Source organism: Syngnathus leptorhynchus, chromosome 9, assembly GCF_054491065.1.
Source record: "Syngnathus leptorhynchus isolate UIUO chromosome 9, UIUO_Slep, whole genome shotgun sequence".
Classification (NCBI taxonomy): domain Eukaryota; kingdom Metazoa; phylum Chordata; class Actinopteri; order Syngnathiformes; family Syngnathidae; genus Syngnathus; species Syngnathus leptorhynchus.
Window position 1 is genome coordinate 5,713,081 of NC_141203.1, and position 22,442 is coordinate 5,735,522.

The 22,442-nt window shown below is 40.1% G+C and overlaps 1 protein-coding gene across 3 annotated transcripts in view; it reads left to right on the forward strand.

The window, feature by feature from the left end:
* The window catches only part of dgkh (diacylglycerol kinase, eta), a 38,511-nt gene extending 17,000 nt beyond the window's left edge, over window positions 1-21,511 (forward strand). Inside the window, exons 5-30 of one of the 3 annotated variants that reach the window (XM_085920711.1) lie at window positions 1,089-1,193; window positions 2,570-2,702; window positions 4,625-4,731; window positions 4,877-5,002; window positions 5,327-5,429; window positions 6,713-6,875; window positions 7,135-7,243; window positions 8,060-8,281; window positions 8,366-8,457; window positions 8,793-8,892; window positions 8,982-9,318; window positions 9,709-9,840; window positions 10,977-11,111; window positions 11,826-11,943; window positions 12,022-12,132; window positions 12,313-12,409; window positions 12,496-12,603; window positions 13,413-13,526; window positions 13,692-13,826; window positions 13,906-14,066; window positions 14,159-14,264; window positions 14,463-14,555; window positions 14,740-14,859; window positions 14,985-15,090; window positions 16,401-16,531; window positions 18,247-21,511. In XM_085920711.1, coding sequence (XP_085776837.1) covers window positions 1,089-1,193; window positions 2,570-2,702; window positions 4,625-4,731; window positions 4,877-5,002; window positions 5,327-5,429; window positions 6,713-6,875; window positions 7,135-7,243; window positions 8,060-8,281; window positions 8,366-8,457; window positions 8,793-8,892; window positions 8,982-9,318; window positions 9,709-9,840; window positions 10,977-11,111; window positions 11,826-11,943; window positions 12,022-12,132; window positions 12,313-12,409; window positions 12,496-12,603; window positions 13,413-13,526; window positions 13,692-13,826; window positions 13,906-14,066; window positions 14,159-14,264; window positions 14,463-14,555; window positions 14,740-14,859; window positions 14,985-15,090; window positions 16,401-16,531; window positions 18,247-18,333 — 3,351 coding nt within the window. In that variant the 3' untranslated portion in view covers window positions 18,334-21,511. Of the gene's footprint in view, window positions 1-1,088; window positions 1,194-2,569; window positions 2,703-4,624; window positions 4,732-4,876; window positions 5,003-5,326; window positions 5,430-6,712; window positions 6,876-7,134; window positions 7,244-8,059; window positions 8,458-8,792; window positions 8,893-8,981; window positions 9,319-9,708; window positions 9,841-10,976; window positions 11,112-11,825; window positions 11,944-12,021; window positions 12,133-12,312; window positions 12,410-12,495; window positions 12,604-13,412; window positions 13,527-13,691; window positions 13,827-13,905; window positions 14,067-14,158; window positions 14,265-14,462; window positions 14,556-14,739; window positions 14,860-14,984; window positions 15,091-16,400; window positions 16,532-18,246 lie in introns of all 3 variants that reach the window. The other 2 variants (XM_085920710.1, XM_085920712.1) reach the window with 2 other exon arrangements.
* Window positions 21,512-22,442: the final 931 nt, after the last annotated feature.

Here is a 22,442-nt window from a genome sequence, read left to right on the forward strand (position 1 = left end):
GCGCTTATTCATCAGTGCAGAATCAGGCACTTCAGGGGGACAGTTGTTGCCCGGTGATTAAACGACAGAAGTGTATCGTTGTGTTTTGTTTATCAGTACAAAAATTACTTTTCAAGAGTATATTGCAAATTGTGATGATTTGACATGAGTTTGTGTTAAGTCTGCGGTAGTTTGAGCAACTCTTCCCGTTGTGCTTTCATCCACTTATTTAAAATGCATGGCAAACATGCAGACACAGTCCTATGGATTACATTGAGTTGATGTACAACCATCCTGTTCTTGGGGGGTTAAACAACAATGTATGAAATCTTAATGAAAGTCAAAAGTATTGATACAGCAATTCCTGTGAAGTCGGGACGATGAGTAAAACAAATGAAATCCAAATGCAAGGATTTCAAAATGTTGATGTTTCTGAGAGAATAATTGCCCCCCAAAAAACATTCATCTCTTTTTTTTGTAGTGTATTCAACTAAATATAGGAAGAAAATAATCGGCAAATCATTGTAATCTGATTTTATGTATGTTTTTCACAACTCCTTTGGAATTGTTTTCTTTTTTAGAAACACTGAGAATTTAAAATCGGTTACTTTAGAATTTCTTTTTTTTTGTTTATGGCATTGTGTTTTTTACTTTTTCGAGACAGAGACAGAGAGAAGATGAAGAATGTGATGGGATGAGGGAGCGCATTAATAAGTGATGTAGAACTGAGAGGTTGCGTAGCGTATCTGTCGGGGAGACTTTAAACACACACACAGACAGACACACAAGGGGCTGGGTGGATGCTCTTAGCCTTTACTGCATTTCTTCGCCTGTCAGCACATATCTAGCCGAGAGCGATGTGAGCCGCTAAGAGCAAGGAGAAAGGGAGGGCGGGAAAGTGCTGGAGCAAACTCAAGAAGGTGTTAGGGGATGAGAGAACACGCGTTAATAAGGGAGAGAGAGGGAGACGGTGAGGTAGATAGAGGAAGGTGGGGGCGCCTCATCTTTTTCCCTGCCTTAAAGACAGAGACCAACACTTTCTCCGCTCAGTCGCACCGGCAGAGAGGGAAGCATCCGTCTCCTCATCTCCTCCTCCTCCTCTCTTCCAGGTGATCACCCCCTTCCGTAGGCTCATTCTCTGTGCCGAGAACCGGAAAGAGATGGAGGACTGGATCAGCTCGCTCAAGTCCGTCCAGTCCAGAGAGCATTACGAGGTAAGGGGAATTTATTTATGCTATCCAGTGGGCTTTTAGATTAGGGACAACTTGACTTTTATTGACACAGACATAGCAGCATGACACAAAAGCACATTTATAGAAACGCACTTGATGACGATAATACGCCATGTTCTACAACTCACAATAACTTTTGATACTCATTGCGGGACACTGTTGATGAGGCGGTTTTTCTGTTTTGAATAATAAATGAAAGTGTTGACGATGCACAGTGCAAAAAAAAGCGCTGTGTTTTTTGGAGGGAAATCTTATATAAGGGCAGCCCCCCCCCCCCCTTGCATCCTGCCTACTCTGTTTTCTGTACTGCAATGCAGCTGAACCCCCAGAGCTTGCACAGGGGGTACACATGCACACACACGCGACAACAGTGTGCATTCTCAACGAGATGTCAACAGTGATTAATTGTGACTGCGTGCGACAAAGCGAGTTTCAAGTGAATGCAATTTGTTATATGAGGATGCCCATTGGAGGATGCTCTTCTGAACAGGTGTCCATTTTGTTAAATCGTCGTCGAGCACGGCGACACTGATTAGCTAATTTGATTTTATTTATTAGGAAATCAGGATGTCTACTTTGGACTTGACTCTTCAATTTTGCTGAAGTTGTACACAGCTATGACATCTAAAAATCCAGTTTGCGAAATGAATATCAATAAAGCAGATGCATAAACAATATCAGAAATTTGGAGGATGATTTGTGGCCCTGTTTCGCTTTAGTTTTCAACTCATCCAATCACCATGATTTAGTGACACACAAGGTTAATAAATTTTATTGATACGGAATCCTTAATTGGAACTCTAATTATGTAAAAAGACTAGAGTGGCGTCTGTCTGAAGTGAATAGATTTGTCCAAAATGACAAATTTTCTCATTTTTAAACACATCAAATAAATGCAAAAACATCTATATTTCTATTCATTGATATAATTTTAAGATGAATGATTTGACTACATTTTCACAATTGCCTATGTGGAAAATTAACAGTCAATGAATCAATTGTTTTATTTTTGTGAGCTCTTTTCTCCATACTGGCGTCGTATTGGGCAGAATAATGAGTTATGCACGGCGTGGATTCAGCTCAGCTTCCCACAGATGATATCATGTTGTTTTATTTTCCACAGCAAATTAGTTGACACTGAATCAACAGTGTCTCTGCCGGTATTGACCCTGTAGTGACTTGTAGACATCAAATTTACTGTAGTGACAAACTTCTTAATAATCAGTTCATTGACAATTGATGGCCATCCCGTTTTCTCACTTATGACTTGGACAATGATGTGCACTGTGCTTGCCTTGTTGTTTGTTTGTACTCGCTATCCCGGTGCTGCCAACCTATTCTAACCTCTTCTTTGCCAGACGGCTCAGTTTAATGTGGAACATTTCTCAGGGATGCACAACTGGTACGCCTGCTCGCACGCACGGCCCACCTTTTGCAACGTCTGCAAAGATAGCTTGTCTGGGGTCACGTCTCACGGCCTCTCCTGCGAAGGTATGGAAACAAATGCCGAAATACACGTTTACTGTCGAGTAAGCGACCAAAAACAACAAAAAACACAATGTATGTGTTTTTGTGAATGATGAAAACTTGCTTCATTAGATACACATGCACAACCTAAGGAGTGAATTCTTCATTTACAAAGATAACAATTAAAAGAAAAAAAAATTGAAATATAAGAAATAAATGGAAATAAATGGAAATAAATATTGCTCGTGGGGTCATTTTGACATGTGCCTGACATTTGAGTTTAATTTACATATTGAGTGTTGCCATTCATTCTGTTGAAGAGAGTTGACCATTTAAAACATTTGTCTTGAAGTTAAAAATAATGTGACCTGCAGTAAACCCTTGTCTCTATGCTGGCCACCGTGAGTCAAATGAGCACCGACATGTGATTTTCACACGTCTTTTTGCATTAATACAACCTGCCAGGAGATAATAACGTCAGTGACGCCATATTCCTCACTGGTGTAAAGTGTCAGTGACAGGAAGCAGAACTTAATGAGCACAATAAGATCTCCCCTTAGATTGGATTCACATGGCGGGTACTGGTCAGTCAGTCATCCATCAGTATTTTATCTATGTGCCTTTTACTCCATCTGGTTAGTATAACTAGTGTAACTTCATTTGGGCCAAAAAGAAAAAAAACACATTTGATTTAGTTTTTATTATTATTGTTGTTTACTATTTACTGTTATTCATTGTGTTGTATGGTAATGGATTGATAGCAGGTCTTTACGTGTGCATGTGAGTGTGTGTGTGTGTGTGTGTGTGTGTGTGTGTGTGTGTGTGTGTGTGTGTGTGTGTGTGTGTGTGTGTGTGTGTGTGTGTGTGTGTGTGTGTGTGTGCGTGCGCGCGCGGGAGGGAGGAAGAGAAAGAGAATTAGAAAGCCAGAGTGACAGGAGCACATAAAACACAAGTCTCCCAGCAATCATCGACTCGGATTTCCTTTCGATTTTTTTGGCCGGCTGTCAAGGCTGAGATTGATTTGTGCTCCTTAGCCACAAACACGCTTGTCTATGCACGCACTCACAACCACACACGCATGCACACACGTCTCCATTTCAGTGCCACACAGAAAGGATGCCTTGGCTATCATGTTCTGTTTATTGCCTTAATGCTCAGCTAATGCTTTCTAACATTGTTTAGCAGTTGACTAGACTGAAACATTGATCACTGTTACCAGATATGACGATATTTGTTTGAGTTCACTTAATGACCAGCATATGTGTGTTTGGTGGTGGTTGGGAACAGGGGGGCGGGGGGCGTCAGTGTTCCATTCATACTACTTAACTATATGAGAAATTTTGCGAAACATTCTATGAATGTTTCATGACAAGTACAGCCTGGGGTGTGCACATTCAACTTGTGTTGCACGATCTCTTCATGCATAAAACAATTGATGTGAATATTTTTCTTAACTGCATCTCACCATCGTGTTTCAGACTTTTTTTTTCTATTAAGCGCCCTCTAAAGGAACAACAAAAAGTCATGTACATTTGACATACAAAGAGAAGAATATTGATAGCAAGCCTGATGAATTTGAACGAGTTAAAAACAATTGCCAAGTAAAAATAAGGGTCCAAAGTTATGGAAATTATAGCTCACCCTCTAAAAAGATATTTTGCCACTTACTGTTGACATCACATCTGCTCAGGGCTCCGCTTACGAAGGTCACATACGCTGAAGTGTGACAAGCACAATAATAAATAAAATCTGAAATCGCTCTCATGTCATGTTTTGGATGCTTTTAGATTCTGTGTGTGTACCTAATGACATGGTCTATTATTGCAATGAAAATCTCTGATAGATCAGAAGTAGCAGATGGAAAAGAATGCACAACCCTGACTTGATATGTATTTCATGTTGCGATGATAGGATATGTGAGTGAGCTTTTTTTGTGGTCATTTCAGTGTGTAAATTCAAGGCCCATAAACGCTGCGCAGTTAGAGCCACTAACAACTGTAAATGGACCACGCTGGCCTCCATTGGCAAGGACATCATTGAAGATGAAGACGGGGTAAGTGTAGATGTGTGTTGTTTGAAATCTACTGATCAGTCATCAGAAAACAAATATAACATTACAGTATAATAATTGATTTGAAAATGCTGACCACACGATAATGTTCAGCAGTGGTAGTAAAATGTGTACGTGTGACCAACAGATTGCGATGCCTCACCAGTGGCTGGAGGGCAACCTGCCCGTCAGTGCCAAGTGTGCCGTGTGCGACAAGACATGCGGCAGTGTGTTGAGACTGCAGGACTGGCGCTGCCTCTGGTGCAAAGCCATGGTAAGACATCTGTCACACGGGAAAAAAAAAAAAACATGAAAAAAGTCATGAATAAATGAAGTGGCAGCTTACATTTTCTTTCCCTGCACATATTCTTGTTCATCCATTTTCTTTTGCTACGGGGTCGGGTCGCAAGGGCGGCAGCTTAAGAAGCGAATCCCGAGATTTCTTTCTCCCCAGTTACTTCATCTAGATCCTCCAGAGACGTGTCCTCCCAGACCGAGCACATGATATATCCCGAACAAGCGCAGTCCTCCACATTTTTAAAAATCAATATTCTGCTTTTAAAACATATTGAATGTTAGCGTCTGTGTGTGATTCCAGGTTCACACAGCCTGCATGGACCTTTACCCTCGCAAGTGTCCCCTAGGTCAATGCAAAGTCTCCATCATCCCTCCAACTGCCCTCAACAGTATCGACTCAGATGGTAGGCAACGCACGCATGCACAACTTTAACACATCCTTCTCACGTTTCTTTCTCTTTTTTTTTTTTTTTTGGGGTGTTTTATCAAAGTAATCTTTCTTTGTGAGTAGTATGTGGACATTTCCAGGGTTTTCTCTGAAAATACAAATACAAATAAAATACACAAAAATACAATAAAATCAGGAATAAAAATTCCAATCCAACTGATTTATTCATGCTGTTGAATGGACTAATGTTAAGCAGCACCAATAAATCGAGCCAATATGGTTATTTGTTGATAAGTTTAAGAAAAAGATGTACTAGCTAACTAATAACCCATTACCGGTATGTTAAATGCTGTCCTTATTGCTAATACAATAATACACAATAATACAATGTGGGTAATTTCAGTCCGTCTAAACGTGTGTGTGTCTGTGTGTGTGTCTTTGTGCGTGTGTGAGCATACATTAAGCAAAGCCCTTCTCGATGGGAATCACCACCTGATCGAGTGAGATTGAATTACAGTCCAACGCACAGACAAAGACACACACACACACACACAAGCCGAGCATCAGCTAATTGGTCGATAGCAAGTGAGATAGGAATGATGGGATGAATGGAAGGAGGGTAAAAGGGGATACAAGTGGGTGAGTCACTTTGAATCCCTTCTCTCTTGCTCTCTCGCTTCACATTCTCACGTGCCAGGGCCCCCGTGTGCCCCGATGCAGGGGGGATTGCTCGTAATTGGCTGGCGGGGGAAACGGGCAGCACGTGCTGGAGCATCGTGACTTCCCCTTCCCTCCCTCGTTCCCTCTGCTCTCAGCCCCACCTCCATCCATCCTTGAGTGAAGTGATGCCAAAGCACCAGCAGTGGAGTGCTTATTATGGAAGTCTAAATATTAGGGATGTGATGTTTCGGGATGCTCTGCACGGGACAATGTGGATTTATGGATGCTTTGATTTTGCCATTCATTTTGCATTGCGATTGTGTGTTTGTGTCTGCATGTGTGTGTGTTTGTATGTGTGCGCGTGCGTGTATTTGTGTGCGTGTGTGTGCACGTGTACTGTCTTTGAGTCCAAGTATAATTTATATTTGATGATTTTACAATTCCAAGATTTTGCTGGTGTATACACATTGATTGTATTATACACGTCATGATACTAAAATTAAAAATGAACATATTGTCTTCATAAAACTTATGTTTTTCAACATCATTGTTTTTTTTTCTATATTTCAAGAGTTCAAACAAGAATAGCAAAATGAAGTGTTGTTGTTTTTTTCATCTTTTCGACATATTTTCCACCAGGCTTTTGGAAGGCCACCTGCCCACCGTCCTGCGCTAGTCCACTCTTGGTCTTTGTGAACTCCAAAAGTGGTGACAACCAAGGAGTCAAGTTTCTGCGGCGCTTTAAGCAGCTGCTCAATCCAGCACAAGTCTTTGACCTGGTCAATGGCGGCCCACACCTTGGGTGAGTATGACAAAGATGCCTTCATTAAGTTCATGATGGAATCCAATAATAAAAGTGTCTATCAAAAACTAAGGTTTACTATTTATCAAAAGGCAGAGTTTTCAATACAGCTCTGTTACTAGATTTCATTTGCTGTGCCTCGTGAATGTATATACTGTATAGACATATCGAAATGCAGAATAATCACATGAACATTAAATATTTATCAAATAATAAAGAATTCTATTTCTAATAATATGCACATACTCTGTTTTGTCAGTCTCCGCCTGTTTCAGAAGTTTGACAACTTCCGAATACTAGTATGCGGCGGTGACGGCAGCGTTGGTTGGGTGCTGTCTGAGATTGACAAGCTCAACCTACACAAGCAGGTAATGAAATAATTGTCATCGTAAGATTGAAGGCCTCTCATTTTCCAAGTAGGGAGTATAAGGGGTGTAATTAACTGCTGAATACTGTTGCTAAACAAAACAGCAGCACCTAAAGAGCCACGTCAGCAGTCTCTCAGATGACGTAGCGTATTTATTTCTGCCTCGCTCCAATAAATCTGTAATTTTCTTTAAACTCCACTTTTATTAAACTCCACTTTCATTTGACCTAACTTCAATTTTGTTGAACGTAAAAGATGTGTTTGTGCAAATAAAAGCCTTGCCCCTGATGGATGTCTTTGGATCCTTCAAAAATGTAATTTTCCAAAATGAAGTGAGATGCTATGAATCCATTTTACTCAACCAGAAAACTCAGTTATTTCTATTTGGCCATGTAAAAAAAAATCTGCCTTGCTTTCACTTGCCTTTAGTTATAGCCTCAAGAGCTCAATGAAGCCCCCATATTGGCCGTCCTCAGCTCTTTTTATCCACTCAAATTTTTAATAATTTTGCGCTGGAGCCATGTCTAATATAAAATAATTGCTTTGGCACTATCTTGTAGCATCTCGATGCCAAATAACTGTGTTGAAATGAGGGAGAAGCTTCATTTCGTCATACAATTGCCTAGTCCAATATGAAAAAGTGCTTTGTTGCCAACTTACTTCAATTATAAAAAATGTTGGGCTGGGCTTCAACTACTCTCTGATTTCTGTGGCAGCCATGAGACAGTTTTATTACACAGCTCTGAATAAATAAACGCAAAGTTGCACAAAATTGTACTGTGATTCATCCACTCATCACTGTTGCGATGCCTTCCAGTGCCAGCTGGGAGTTCTGCCGCTGGGCACGGGCAACGACCTGGCACGTGTGTTGGGCTGGGGCCCGTCATGCGACGACGACACGCAGTTACCGCAGACCTTGGAGAAGCTAGAGCGCGCCAGCACCAAGATGTTGGACCGCTGGAGCATCATGACCTACGAGATCAAGATACCTCCCAAGCACAGCTGCCCCACCACGCCCGAGGGTGCGGACGGCTGCCAGGTAGTGTGCGATGCGGCTTTACGACATTTTTTTTTTTTTACACAAATGGAAGACAATACATATGATCATGTACGTGTACTCCAGTTTCACATTTCAGCTTACGAAGATTCCGTGGCAGCTCATCTCACCAAGATCCTCAACTCGGAGCAGCACTCTGTGGTCATCTCCTCTGCCAAGTAAGTGATTCACTGAGATGTCCGGGTCGGCGCCGGCGGCCATTAGGTCGTGATGAGCATGTGGCAACTGGAGCTCTTTATTTTTATGTCATTTGTAGTGCAGTTGTTGTGCAAACCAAAACACATATTCTTTTGGTTTACCTTTGAACATGTTTTTTTAGTACTCTTTTTAAACGCTCTAGATAAGTTTAGATCAAATTTGGCAACCTAAGTAACCCCCCACATTTTCTTTCTTCAATATTTAAACAGTCCATACCGTCTGAATAATTTATTTCGCTTTGTATGCCAGTGTATCTTAATTTTCAGCATTTTTGATACAGAGGTTTCTTTTTCAGGATCTTGTGTGAAACAGTGAAGGATTTTGTCACCAAAGTAGGGAAAGCCTACGAAAAAAGCACAGAAAACGCAGAGGAGTGTGACTCCATGTCTCTCAAGGTGCGTCAAGAAAAAAAGGCCTCCTCATTCGTAACATTAGGTACACCTACATCAGTTACATTCACTTTGCTTGTATGCTGCTTTCTTAGTGTGCCGTCTTGAACGAGAAACTGGACTCCCTCCTCCAAACGCTCAACAGTGAGTGTCAAGCCCTGCCTCCATTGCCTCACGCTACTCCTCCTATCGTGGAGGAAGAACGGGACGAGGAGGAAGTCACGGAAAGTGATGAGAAGAAACCGGAAGAGGAGACCGCCAGCGAGGACAGCCTGACGGCGCTGAAGGAGAAGCTGGAAGAGGAGGAAACGGAGAAAGGTGGAAACGGTGGCGCTTTCCCCCAGGCGCTCTTCAAAAGTCGGGAGCAGCTGATGTTGAGGGCCAACAGTCTAAAGAAAGCCTTGCGGCAGATCATAGAACAGGCCGAGAGAGGTAACGTTTAAATATTTTTGACTATCGTTCACATCCAAAGTTGAGTTCCCCTAAAATGTAACTGAAATAAAGTAACAGGCAGGTAATTCCGCGAGAAGACAGATGTGTGATCGATACTGCCATCTAATGGTGTTTTATTGGCACTATTATTGGAATAGGCGTCACTGGTTAGCAGAGATGCGTGATAGACTATATCATCTGAAATCAAGCGGAACAATAATTATGTGCCTGCTATATTGCAGTAAGCGGTCAGACCCAATTCCTTAAGTTTAATTTCAGTTTCTATGGTTATCATCACACTTTTATTTGCTGTATTTGAAAATATCATATTAGATATGATAATGTTACTTTTTTGTCGTAATATCAACAAAAAATATTTTCTATCTTCAGTGGTGGATGAGCAGAACGCCAACATGGACGAATCCGAGCCAACTTCCCCGCTGGAATTCCGTAAGGACAGCGAGGAGGAGAACCGTGACAGCGAGAAGGACGAGGACACCAAGGAGCTGGAAGCCCTCGCACGTAGGATTTTTTTTTTTTTTTTTTTAACACCTGACCATGAAAAACATCTCTTTCTTTTTTTAAGATATATGCAAGATGTTCGTCACAATAACACCATAAAACATTGTGTGAGGTTCAGTAGGAAATAACAGCATTTAGCATTTCCCTTTCGTGGATGTAATGAGTTCCTATCGTCTCAAAAGCTGACGCAGGTTGCGTTTTCCTGTCGCACCTACTTTAACGTTTTAAGCTTTAATGCCCTCTGTATTCAACACCATGAAAACATTCTTTATGTTGCACTCACAATTCATGATGGAACAGACTAAGAAGAACATTAAACATCAAGCCACAACTTTCATCTATTATTAAGCAAGAGAATCATATATAGTTGTTAAGTTGTGAGTAGGTTGTAAATATAAATAAGTGCATGCACGTTCACGCCGTTGTGTGGCCCAAAGGATGTGTTATTGTCTTTGGGGCAGAGGTTCTTCCTGTTTATCATACAGCTGCTTCCCTCCTTCCTTCCTTCCACTCATTTTGCAGCCAGTAGAATGCGAGAAAGGGAATCAGGCAAACCTTTGTCTCCTTTTTTCTTCCTCAAAGGGAAACGGTACATCTAAATAAAACTAATCGCTTCCAAACTGCCAGCATCATAATAAGCTTTATTATCTTTATAGGTAATTCTTTAAGTAACATAATCATATCCTTAACAGTCAGAAGTATTTATAAAGAAACATTAAAACTATGTCTTTGTTGAACCCGCTCAGAGCTGCAGGATACAACTCGCTTAGTGTAAACTAAGACATAACGACGCCTTCTTGTATCATATTCCAATCATTGTTTCTATTGTCAAAATGTACTGAGTAGCCTGGACAGAGATGTGTGCTATAAATATTTAGTTCTATAGTTAAGGTTACACATTTCCTTTGTGCAATCATCAAAAAAAGAAACAGCATAGAAGTTAAATAAATCCACTGATGGATTTAAGTCCCCCATGAAAGTCTCACAAAGTATTCTTCGATTTTTTGTGGGACTTTTGAGGCACCTGGTCGAGGTATATTTGAAACCATTTTGTTAAATGCAGGTGTCTAAGTTCTAGAGTTCTAAAGAGAAGTGTGTATGTGTATGTGCGTATGCATTTGTGTGTGTGTCAATAGCGGTCAAGAGTGTGTGTTCTCCCACAGAGAGGAGGGTGAGTCGCAGTACGCAGTCGTACAGTTCCTTCAGCATTACACCTTTCACCACCAGCAAGGAGAACCTACCCGTGCTCAACACACGCATTATCTGTCCTGGTATGCACACACCCACCACGCATGTGCATAAATACTCTACCAATGAACACAAATAACATGCAAACACAAAGGAACATTTAAATGCTCTGCACTAATACACACATTGTGCCTACAGTTAACTATTTGGAAATGTACCTACAATCTATGTCACTGGTGTCAAACTCAAGGCCCGGGGGCCAGACACGGCCCGCCACATCATTTTATGTGGCCCGCGAAGACAAATTGTGCATCAAATTTGTGTGTCATTACTAGAATTGCAAATTGTCTTCACTTTTGATAATATCTTTTTTTTATTTTTTTATATTTGACCAGTTTTTACTCGTCTGATTTGAAAACGAGTTATTTGTCAGTTTGTTTTGTAGCTTTTACTGTATATAATATGAAATGCTCATACATTTATTTGGGTGGACAGTAAAAAAGCCGGGCAACATCAAAACTGAAGCACAAAGTACTTAAAAAAAAGTAATTTTACAAATATTTTACAAATTTTCAATACTTATTCAACTTCTGTACTTAAGTATTTAAAAACAAAAAACATTAGACAATACACAGGTAGATGTTAACATGCACGCACACCTACTAACACACCAGACACATTCATGAAAACAGAAAGACAAGCATGCTAGCACAAAAAACCTAGAATTTATCTCGATAGCTTATTGGCCATCAGTGACCTGCATGTACATTTATATACTATATGTTGTGTGTGTGTAGGGCTTAGGGCTGGCCTGGCAGCCTCAATTGCCGGAAGTTCCATCATTAGCAAGATGCTGCTGGCCAACATTGACCCCTTCGGTGCCACCCCCTTTATTGACCCTGACCTGGACTCACTGTAAGAACTGAATCTCATTCAGTGTTTGTTTATACATGTGTGAATAAATATGAGAAGTTCACTGTTTGCCTCCATCAGAGAGGGCTACATGGAGAAATGTGTGATGAACAACTACTTTGGCATCGGACTTGACGCTAAGATCTCCTTGGAGTTCAACAACAAGAGAGAGGAACATCCAGAAAAATGCAGGTGCGAGCAAATTCTCTCTATCTTTTTTTTTTATTGGACAAACTTCAGCATAAAACTGATTGGAAGTTGCATGGCCGTGTTCTCAACTACTAAAATGGTTAATTTTCAGATTTATGGTTCAAACACTAGAATGTCATGATGTCTTCAGAGGAATGTTGTAAAAATAGTTTTATGTCACAGGAGTCGCACAAAGAACATGATGTGGTACGGCGTCTTGGGAACCAAGGAGCTTCTGCAGAGGACCTACAAGAACCTTGAGCAGAAGGTCCAGCTGGAGGTGAGACACAGAAGAACATTTGGTGACAATGCTATTGCTCCCGACATCTTTAAAACTTCTGCCTGAAATTAATTTATTTCCCCCAGTGTGACGGCCAGTACATCCCTCTGCCCAGTCTTCAGGGTATCGCTGTGTTGAACATTCCCAGCTATGCCGGCGGGACCAACTTCTGGGGCGGCACCAAGGAGGATGACGTGAGTCCACTCCAAATAATGTTCCACTGAGGAGAAAATGGAAAATTTGTCAGGGAAGTTGTCAAAATCTGGCAGGACTCCATGCTCTTGCATTAATGTGACCCCGATAGCATTGACGAGAGTCGCAGCATAGCCATGTTTGTCTTTTTAAGGCTCCTAGCATTTCAAGTCAAGTCAAATTTATTTATTTTAGAGTGTCTGTTTGCACACACATACACACAAACTCACACATACCCTTGAGTGAGCCCCCGTACATGTCAACCTTGGACCCACTCACACACACATTCTATAACATTTGGAGTTATGTAACCGCTGTTGTGGAAAAAGTGGTGAGGAAATATTCAAATACAAAATTCATGTTTTATTTACTATATCCTTTCATCCATTTTCCTTCGGCAAGAAGTGTGATTGTCCTTGACTGGTTGACATTCACACCTCTGGACAACCATGAGTATTCAATTAACCTAACATGCTTGCTTTTAGAATGTTGATGGAAGCACCCAAGGAAGTAAAAGGAATGCATTTTTCCTGAGTTTAAAAAGTATAACGAACAAAAAAAAAAAATGAATTAAGATATTTTATAGCGGTGAAAACATTGTTTTGTGTCTTCTTTAAGGCGCTTAGATGCAATGCAAATGCTATGTGTTATGGCGCCGTCTAGTGGTCATGGCTTCCCATTACACAAACAGACAATAAATACAACTATGTCAATATATATATATAATGTATGTCTGGTGAGAACGTCAAGCCGCACCTTCTGTGTATTTCCGACCGACTGTCAATGTTGGTAAATCTCTCACACCATGCAGATTTTCTGTGCTCCATCTTTTGATGATAAAATCCTGGAGGTGGTGGCTGTGTTTGGAAGCATGCAGATGGCTGTTTCCAGGGTCATCAAGTTGCAACACCACCGCATAGCACAGGTGAGACTCAAAGTATAAGAACTCACATTGATAGATGAACAAAGATATGTGCATGACTTAATCACATGAAAGTTTCACACCACTTAAGGTATTTGATTGTTTTCACTGGTTAGAAATCACTGATGTTACATATGTGGTTCAAAAGTGAATGTCTGTATAAATCAGTGCCGAACAGTGAAGATCACCATCTTGGGTGACGAGGGCGTTCCCATCCAAGTTGATGGTGAGGCGTGGATCCAGCCACCAGGGGTCATCAAAATCCAGCACAAGAACAGAGCGCAGATGCTCACCAGAGACCGGGTGAGGAAACTCGGAAGAGTTGGATGGCTGTCAAAGTGGAAGTTTGTCTTCTAACGGCGTCCTCTCTTCACCTATGCAGGCCTTCGAGAATACGCTGAAGTCGTGGGAGGACAAGCTGAAGTATGACAAGCCGCCTCTGCGGCCTCACCTCTACCCGCAGCAGTCTGTCGACCTCGCGTCGGAAGAAGAGGCCGCCATCTTGCAGCTGTGCGCCCGCGCCGCAGAAGAGCTCATTACGCGGTAGTTATACACAAGTGATTTAATACAGTACAGCTCATATCAAAAGTTTGTCTTTTTTTTAACATTCAGTCATATTCCTCGTTTTATTACAGAATATGTGAGGCCGCGAAAACCAACGAGCTCTTGGAGCAGGAGTTGGCACACGCCGTGAACGCAGCATCACACGCCATCAACAAAACACATCCAAAATTCCCAGAGGTAAAAACTGGCCTTTAAGAAAATGTCATTATTAGATTCAAGAAGATTAAGAAGAAGATTAAATAAAACAATCTAATTTAAACTTAAAGTTTTTTTTGTAGACCTTAATATTTTGGCAAATTCTGTTGTAAATTTCACGCATATGTTAGCGTAACTAAAGTGACAAATGATAAATGTTTGGTGGTATGCACATTACAGAGTCTGTCGAGGAACACAGCAATAGAGGTGGCCAGCACCGTCAAGGCTTTGTACAACGAGACTGAATCACTTCTCGTGGGTCGGGTCTCACTGGTGTGTAAACAAGGCTGACTTATTATTATTATTATTATTATTATTATTATTATTATTATTATTATTACTTAAGGCTAATTGGTTGACATCTAATATAAAAATAATAAATATGGAAAAAAATATATATATTATTATTATTTATTTTTTTCATATTTAAATATTTTTATACATGTACTTCTGGTAGCAATTGGACCCACCAGAAGAGGAACAGCTTTCCGGTGCCCTACAGAGTGTGGAGTTGGAACTGGGAAAATTAGAAGAGATCTCGTGGCTCTATCACATTCTGCAGCCCAATGATGAAGAGGTGAGCATCACACACAATCCTGTGAACAAAATATAGCACAGCATGAAAACAGTAGATGGCTCCGTATTGTGGGAGAGCAGAGTTGCTCAATGAAAGGCTATAGGTTGACTGTGCTTGTGTACCAGGACCACTCTCTGGGTTATGGCAAGAGGAACAGTCGCGGTGGTGTCTTTCGCATAGTGCCCAAATTCAAGAAGGAGAAGGCGGCCAAAAAGACCAGCCCGCAGTCAGGTAAGGCGGCACTCAAAGAAGGGTCGGAAACACTGTACCAGAGAACATTCCTCCCCATGAAGTTGTCTTGTGGATATTACCTCAGTGATAAACAGGGAGGGTGGAGACAAGGTTTGAACCCCAGACCTGATATGTCATTAAAAATTGGGTCAAAAGTCCACATTAAAGCCCTTCATGAGGCGAGGTCGTCTCTTTTTTTTGGTTTTACAGGTACATCGGGTGAGCTAATAAATTTGTAACGCTCACAAGACGTTCTCACTGACATCTTTCCTGGATTCTGTGTAAAAGACAAAAGATGATAAACGTTTCGTCACAACTCTGGTGCTCCTTGTTCTACGCGATCTGTGTAGAAGTCGATTTTGCTTTTTGTTTACATCCAAACTCAAAGGTGTTGTTCAGGTGATATCTTGCTCTTACTGTGAGTGTGATGTCATCAGCAGAAGTACAATGTCACAGACGAGGAAGAAACTGAAAGACAGTTCAGATTAGCTTTGCCACTTGTATTGATAAATTGTTTCGGCTGTATTTCCACCTCTCTACTTTTTCCTCCTCTGTGTTGAGCCTGATGGTCGCTTGCATGTTTGCCCACGGGCCCCACTTGGAAGCACCCTCTTTCCTCCCAGCAGCCGCTACTCCTGCTCTGTCATTTTGAATGCTTGTTCCCTTGTTCTGTTCATATGATTCCTTTTTTCCCTTCAGTGATACACCACAGTGTGTGTGTTGTTTATGTGTGTGAGATGAAATATTGTATTCCCTCATGTAGACGGTCCTGTATTAAAAAAAAAAAATAATCGACATGACAATTCAGTTGGAAAATACAAATGTGTCACACGGAACTAATTTGCACGTTGGCGTAAAAACGTAAGTCTCGCAAACTTAAATTTCTGCAAGGTTGTTTACATGCTAAGAGACATGCTGTTGTTTTGGCTAGCAATGTAGGACAAATGGACTCAGCCGTTAACTTTTTATTGTCGGCGTGAACAATATAAGCTAGGAATGATGCTTATGATGGGATTTCAATGATGAAGTTCAAGAAAAGCATCTGTTTGAGGAAGATTGCGCCATGAAGTAGGAGCCACTGATTGAGGAAATACATGTTTGTATGTGTTTGTGTGTGTGTGGGGGGGGGGGGTCGAGGGACATTTGTGCATTTGTTTTGCATATTTGGGAGGCACTCTGAGCCTCTCTTTGCTCTGGTCTGTGCTTGTGTGTGTGTGTGTGTGTGTGTGTGTATGTGTGTGTGTGTGTGTGTGTGTGTGTGTGTGTGTGTGTGTGTGTGTGTGTGTGTGTGTGTGTGTTTGCGTGCGTAGTGGAGAGATGGGGCACAGACGAGGTGGGTGTGTGGCTGGAACAGCTAAGTCTGGGAGAGTACCGGGACACCTTCATCCGACACGACATCCGAGGCTCGGAGCTGCTGCACTTGGAGAGGAGGGACCTGAAGGTACACACACACATACACACACACGCATCCTCAGCCTGTTCTGTCCTCTGACCAACACTCCTCTGTACTCCTGTTGTGTTTCTTTAATGGCTCCCTCTCCCGCTGCATTGCATTGCTCTGCCTGGCTTTTCTCTGTTTTACTGTCGCTTGGTGGAAAAGACATTTCAAGTTTTACGAGAGGGGAAAAATAGGACTGGACTAAGAGCAAGTACAGGATTCAGTTAGGAGTCAAGACTTTTTTTTTTTTTTTTACCTGTCCCCCATTATTCACTGAAAACTCACCTATTTGCTGTTGTACTCAGGCTAAAGCAACTATAGTAGTCCTTTGCTGACATCTCAGAGAATTGTAAACCTATTTTAGGGGTGTGGCCATTCCTCATAGATTTATTCTACCAAAACTTGTTTGCTCCTCTGCAGGGTGTCGGTTGAATGCTGAATGGTGTTGCTTTGTACAATGTATGTGTGTATGTCTACAAAGTCAAATTCAGAATTCAACAAAGATTATCAGGAAAATATTTGATTCAGATGTCAGTATCATGCTAATGTTTGGGGAGTAGATTGTTGCAGACCAAAAAAAAAAAGCAGAATTTTGGGCAATCTTTATAAAATATTGCATTGTTTTTGATTGTTTTTAAATTGGAATTCAACCACAATTATCAACAAACAAATGTTTTTTACATTTTTAAGTCAGTTCTAATCGATGCCTTCCCGAAATCTAACGCCACAAGAAAGGCTCAGTATTGTAAAAAAAAAAAAAAAAAAACATTGATTCATCTGCAGTTATTAATGAAGTGTTAAATAAACACAGCATCTGCTGTACCTGGCCATGAAAGAAAATTTTGGGGCGTCATTCATGCCAAGGTACCCAGAGAAATCCACGCAAATAAGGGGAAATGATGCAAACTCCACACAGGAAAACCAAAGCTAAAATTAGAACCGAGTGTCGCGATTGTGAAGCAGGCATACTAACCACTATAGCACTGTGATGGTTCTGAGAACTAAATGCTCGGTAAATTTCTCGTAGCGGGACCAAGCTTGTACTCTTTCTAAGAAAAAAGAGCTCTTTCTGGCATCCAAATACTGTAAAATCCCATGCATAATACGTGCATAACCCCCCCCCCCCAATTAAAAAATAAATAATCCTAATCAAATGGCAATATTATACTCATGTACGTTGACCAGTGACTAAAGTACCTAGTGGCTGTTAATATAAAGAAAAAAAAAGGTCTTTGAAGACTACCATAAAAAAAGAAATAAAAAACACATTTTAAAAAGTAATATAAAACAAAAATGAAAATAAACTCTAATGAACTGTAATGCCAAACTATTATAACCCACTCTGCCAATATTGTGTTTAAGGGTCCCTCGTGTGACTCCCAAGAGTTGTCTTGGTAGCGCACCCCTGAATAACAATCCAAGTGTCAAGAATGTCAGGAGTGAAGGACACACTTCTGCCAGTAGGGGGCGGTAATAAACACATAAACAGTCAAATCTTTGATTCACCAGTGGAATAATTGGGGGTTGCACGGTTTAAGAAGAGTTGTCAAGTCAAGTCGCTGTCATGCTCCATCCACACATAATGACGAAAACTGTTTTGCTGTTTAGCACCACCCATCTGTCGAAGTCATTTTTGTACATGCTTAATTCAATTGTATTATTATTTTTGCAATTTAGTTTTTACAGGTGTTTTTTTTCTTTTTTTTTTGATCTTGCAGGATCTGGGGATATCGAAAGTGGGTCATATGAAGAGAATCCTCCAGGGAACTAAGGACCTGGCCAAGGCCTCCATGGTTGATCTTTAACCTGGAAGCAGAAGCTTCTCAAAAGGGGACAGACACAAGAATATGTTCCCCCTCACTTCACTGGGCAAGATGGCAATCGCATCCGTGAAGCGCGTTGCCACGGTTGAGGAAGAGGAAGGAAGGGTGTGAAGAATTTCACAAAAAGCCATTTCCTTGACAATAACCAATCATATGTCTCACACACAAACACACACAGGTATGCAATTGAACACAGTGCAGATTTGTTATTCGATTTGTGAAAACAAATTCGTAGCAAAGGCGGGACTTCCACAAGTGGGGATGTCATTCTGGGTGTTTTAAAAAAAAAAAGTTTTAGGAGCCCCGGTGCTTCATTCAACAACGGCATGTTCCACGCTTGCTCGTTAAAGGTTTAATTGCATGATTTAGTGTTTTCAAGTTTTGTCGTAACACTTGAACAAATTAACTTTACAAGTCAGTATTAGCGGTGCCATTTGTGACTACTGAGTGAGGGAAATTTTTGTTTATTTCGCTTGCATGACGATGATGTGTCAAAGTTCTGCGTTGAGTGCCATATCTTTTGACTATTTTTAGCTTCAGCAGTGCTTTATAGGAGGATATCGTTTGGAGGTTTTAAAGCTATTAGGGACAAAAGTCCACATGGTTTGCCATGGAGGAATATATGGGAAACCAAAACGAATGTTAAAAAAAAAAGCAAAGTCAACAGACATTTTTTTTTTTTTTTTTTTTTACAGGCGCTCAACAGTAGGTTTCCTTTTTCATTAAAGATGGGGGAACAATTTGCTAGTTACGGTATTTCCTCAAATAGACACCGTGCCCGAATTAATTGCCAATTCTGCTTGAATAAGATGAACCCGACAGAACAGACATGGCATCAGAATTAAGAATTTGTCAATCGTGACCCCCCAAAAAAACATCATCAGATCGCAGACTCAGTGTTTGTAGTTTCTCAAGCCGTATCTGAGTTCGGAAGGTCTGCGCCGATGTGGGAATGGTCACAGCTGACCTCTATCACAGCCAATCAAATCAGTTCCTCTTATTTTCATTAAATGGGACGCTGTCGTAACTGCCTTAAAATGACAAAGCGCACATCTGTACCATGGCATGTCTGCAGAGTTCGATCTGTAAGCAAATTCATGTTAGGCCTTGAGCCTGCACTTTGACATTGTCAAAGTTTTGATCAACTTTCTGTCACCAAATTGTCTCTGCGCCAGGCATAGCTCCCTCCGACCACAAACATAAAGTTCTAATTGGTGCTTTGTATTTCATCTTAAAGCCAAACAAAAAAAGTTGTAAAAAATATGTATTTTGTAATGTAATGTGTGCGTAGATTATTATTATTTTTTTACATTACATTTATTATTTAATATTTCTAAAACGGTGTGGTACTCTCTCCATTTAAGTAAAACGATTGCCCTCCGGTCTCTATATGAGGAAATGCAGTATTTATTTTTTATTCTAATGCAAGTGCAAATTCTTATGCTCTTGATGAACAGCTCACCTCAACTTTTTCCAAATTAGCACATTGTGAAACACTAATGCAAATACTTTTTTTTTTTTTTTATTACAAAGACAGTTTCTAAGTTATCCTGCAGAACACCATGGGTCGGCATTTTCCTTTTTTATTTTTAAACCAATGTTAGTTTCTTTAGAACGGGTGGCATTACAGGGTCAATTATTTCTTTCTGTAGGTAAGATTGTAAATACTGTTTATCTGTAGCTCTACAGTAAAGTATACCGGTGTATGCAAGCCATGTTTCTTAAGTGTTGCCCTCCAGTAAGTGACTGACATGGCATGCGTGTGTCAACACGGTGAATTGTGTGCATATGACACCGTGACACTTGTCTCATGCATGAGGGTGATAATGCTGTCGTGATGGAACCGGTGGTGCAATATTTTGACACGTTTTCAGTGGCGCACAAACAGCTTCCTCCCCACACACATATTTCTTCCAGTGGTGCTTCCATGACGAGTTTGGATTTCGTTAGTCAATAAGAGCGGAGCGGCTCAACACTTTAGATATGATGTAATTTGTGTCTTTAAGATATTGCTACAGTTGCCAAACATGTTACTATGCTTTATTCATCCTATCATTTCGGATTTTCAGTTTCAGAATTATCCTCCAAAATGGGGCCGAATTGATTACAATTGTCCAGAAGCTTTGTTTGTTTGTTTGTTTGTTTGTTTGTTTGTTTGTTTGCTTTTCTCATTCACTTATTTGACATTTTATCAAACATAGTGAGCCCCCCCGTTTATCGCGGTGTGTATATTGTTTGTTCCAGATTTACCTGCAAAAAGGTGAAAGTTATTGATACAGAGAGACCATAAAAAGGGTCGCCGTGTATTCTAATTTAGTTCAAATTGCTCTCTGGTTAAAACAGTACAAACACCATACATGGTGTTTTGTTTTATTTTGACAGGACATTTCTTTCTGTTGTTAATTTACCAGTGTGGTGATGAACACTGACTCACAGAATAAGATTTTATTCAGCATAGGCCAAAGATAAAAACTTAACTACAAAATTATATGTGACTTTTTTTTTTTTAGTTTCCATGTTGCATTGCTGTGGTTTAGTTGCCTTTAATTCTCAACATATGTATGCATTTAAAGTGTCTGCCGAGTTTTGGTCTCAATGCGAAGGCAAGCAAACGCTCACCATGTGGAAGCTGCCATCTTTCTATATTGTCTGTAAATAATGCTGCAAACTGCCTGGTTTTGTCCAAACCAATCATGCAAAAGGACCTGTCATAAGGCTAAAAAAAATAGTGATGGGAGTTTCATTTGTTTACATTCTGTTTACGGTTTTAATTTGTAAGTATAAGTCATCTAAAAAATATTTATTGCCTAAGGTATATGCGTGCATTGTGTTATCTCACATTTTGAATATAATGTTGTCTGTCACCCGTATTGCTATATTGAATGATTTGGGTAAAAACTAGTTTATTAATAATAATAATGATAATAATAATACTTTTTATGACTACTAAGTGACTGTTTTTTGTGCCTTTTTATGCTTAGAAAATGCATGATTAGTTATATTTATTATATACGGATTTGAAGTCACTGAGATGTGTATTTTTGTACTCTGGATATAAATACATGGTTCAGCTTTTTGTTGTACAATTTGCAAGGGTGCCTTACAAGAGGCCACCTATACAGTACATATCTCTCTTCCATTAAAAAAGACAAAATCAAAACATTTGTTGGCGTTTCCAAGTTCTTTTGATGGCATTTATGTTCAATCCATGCGTTCACAAAAGGATTAAGGAATGAAAGATGATGTAAAGGACACTGTATTTGTCTGCAAATAATTCACAATCACACCTAAAAGCATGGGGCCACAACCTTTTTCTACTTCTTAGATAATGATTCATGTGAAGGGCTACCAGTTTGATACACACTTCTGAAAAAGCACACTTGCACAAATAACCTTTATGTTATTATTAATAATTCTATTTTGTATGTTAATGCACTGATCATGTTAATTTTTTCTCACAATTAGGAAACCTATGAATATGCAACATATTTCTGTAAATGCCAGTGTTCACATTTTGAACTAATCCCTTCAACAACATTCCTAGGAAATCCCGATGTTCCATCACTGGTGAGGTATTTTTTTAACAGGCCCACGGGCTACTCACGAGGTCCTTGGGGGCTATCTGATGCCCATGGGCAACACATTGGTATGACCCTTGCCTTAGACTAATCTGCCGATCCTTGCTCTAAGGCTTAGAGCAAGGATCGGCAGATTTTTGTGTTTAAGGGTCACATTTATTTATTTTTTTAAAGAAACAGATGAGTTATAAATAAATACATTTGTATGTTATATTACTCATAGCAAAGTGATATTTATTTTTCAAAATGTCATTATAATGAATAAATAATTTCATAAATACAAAGTTGTTAAAGGTATACTTTACTCATTTTGGCCATTTTCACAAGTAAAACTTTTTTCATTAATTTGATATTTTCAATATTTTTCCATTGCAATTGCAGTTACACACTTTTGCCACTTGCAGTCGACACAAAATCATGTGACCGTCGCAAACTGAGCCCTGAGTACCAAATCAAATCAGCATTAGATTCACTTAATTATAAAAAAATATTGTCTTCAGCAAAAAGCTGAAC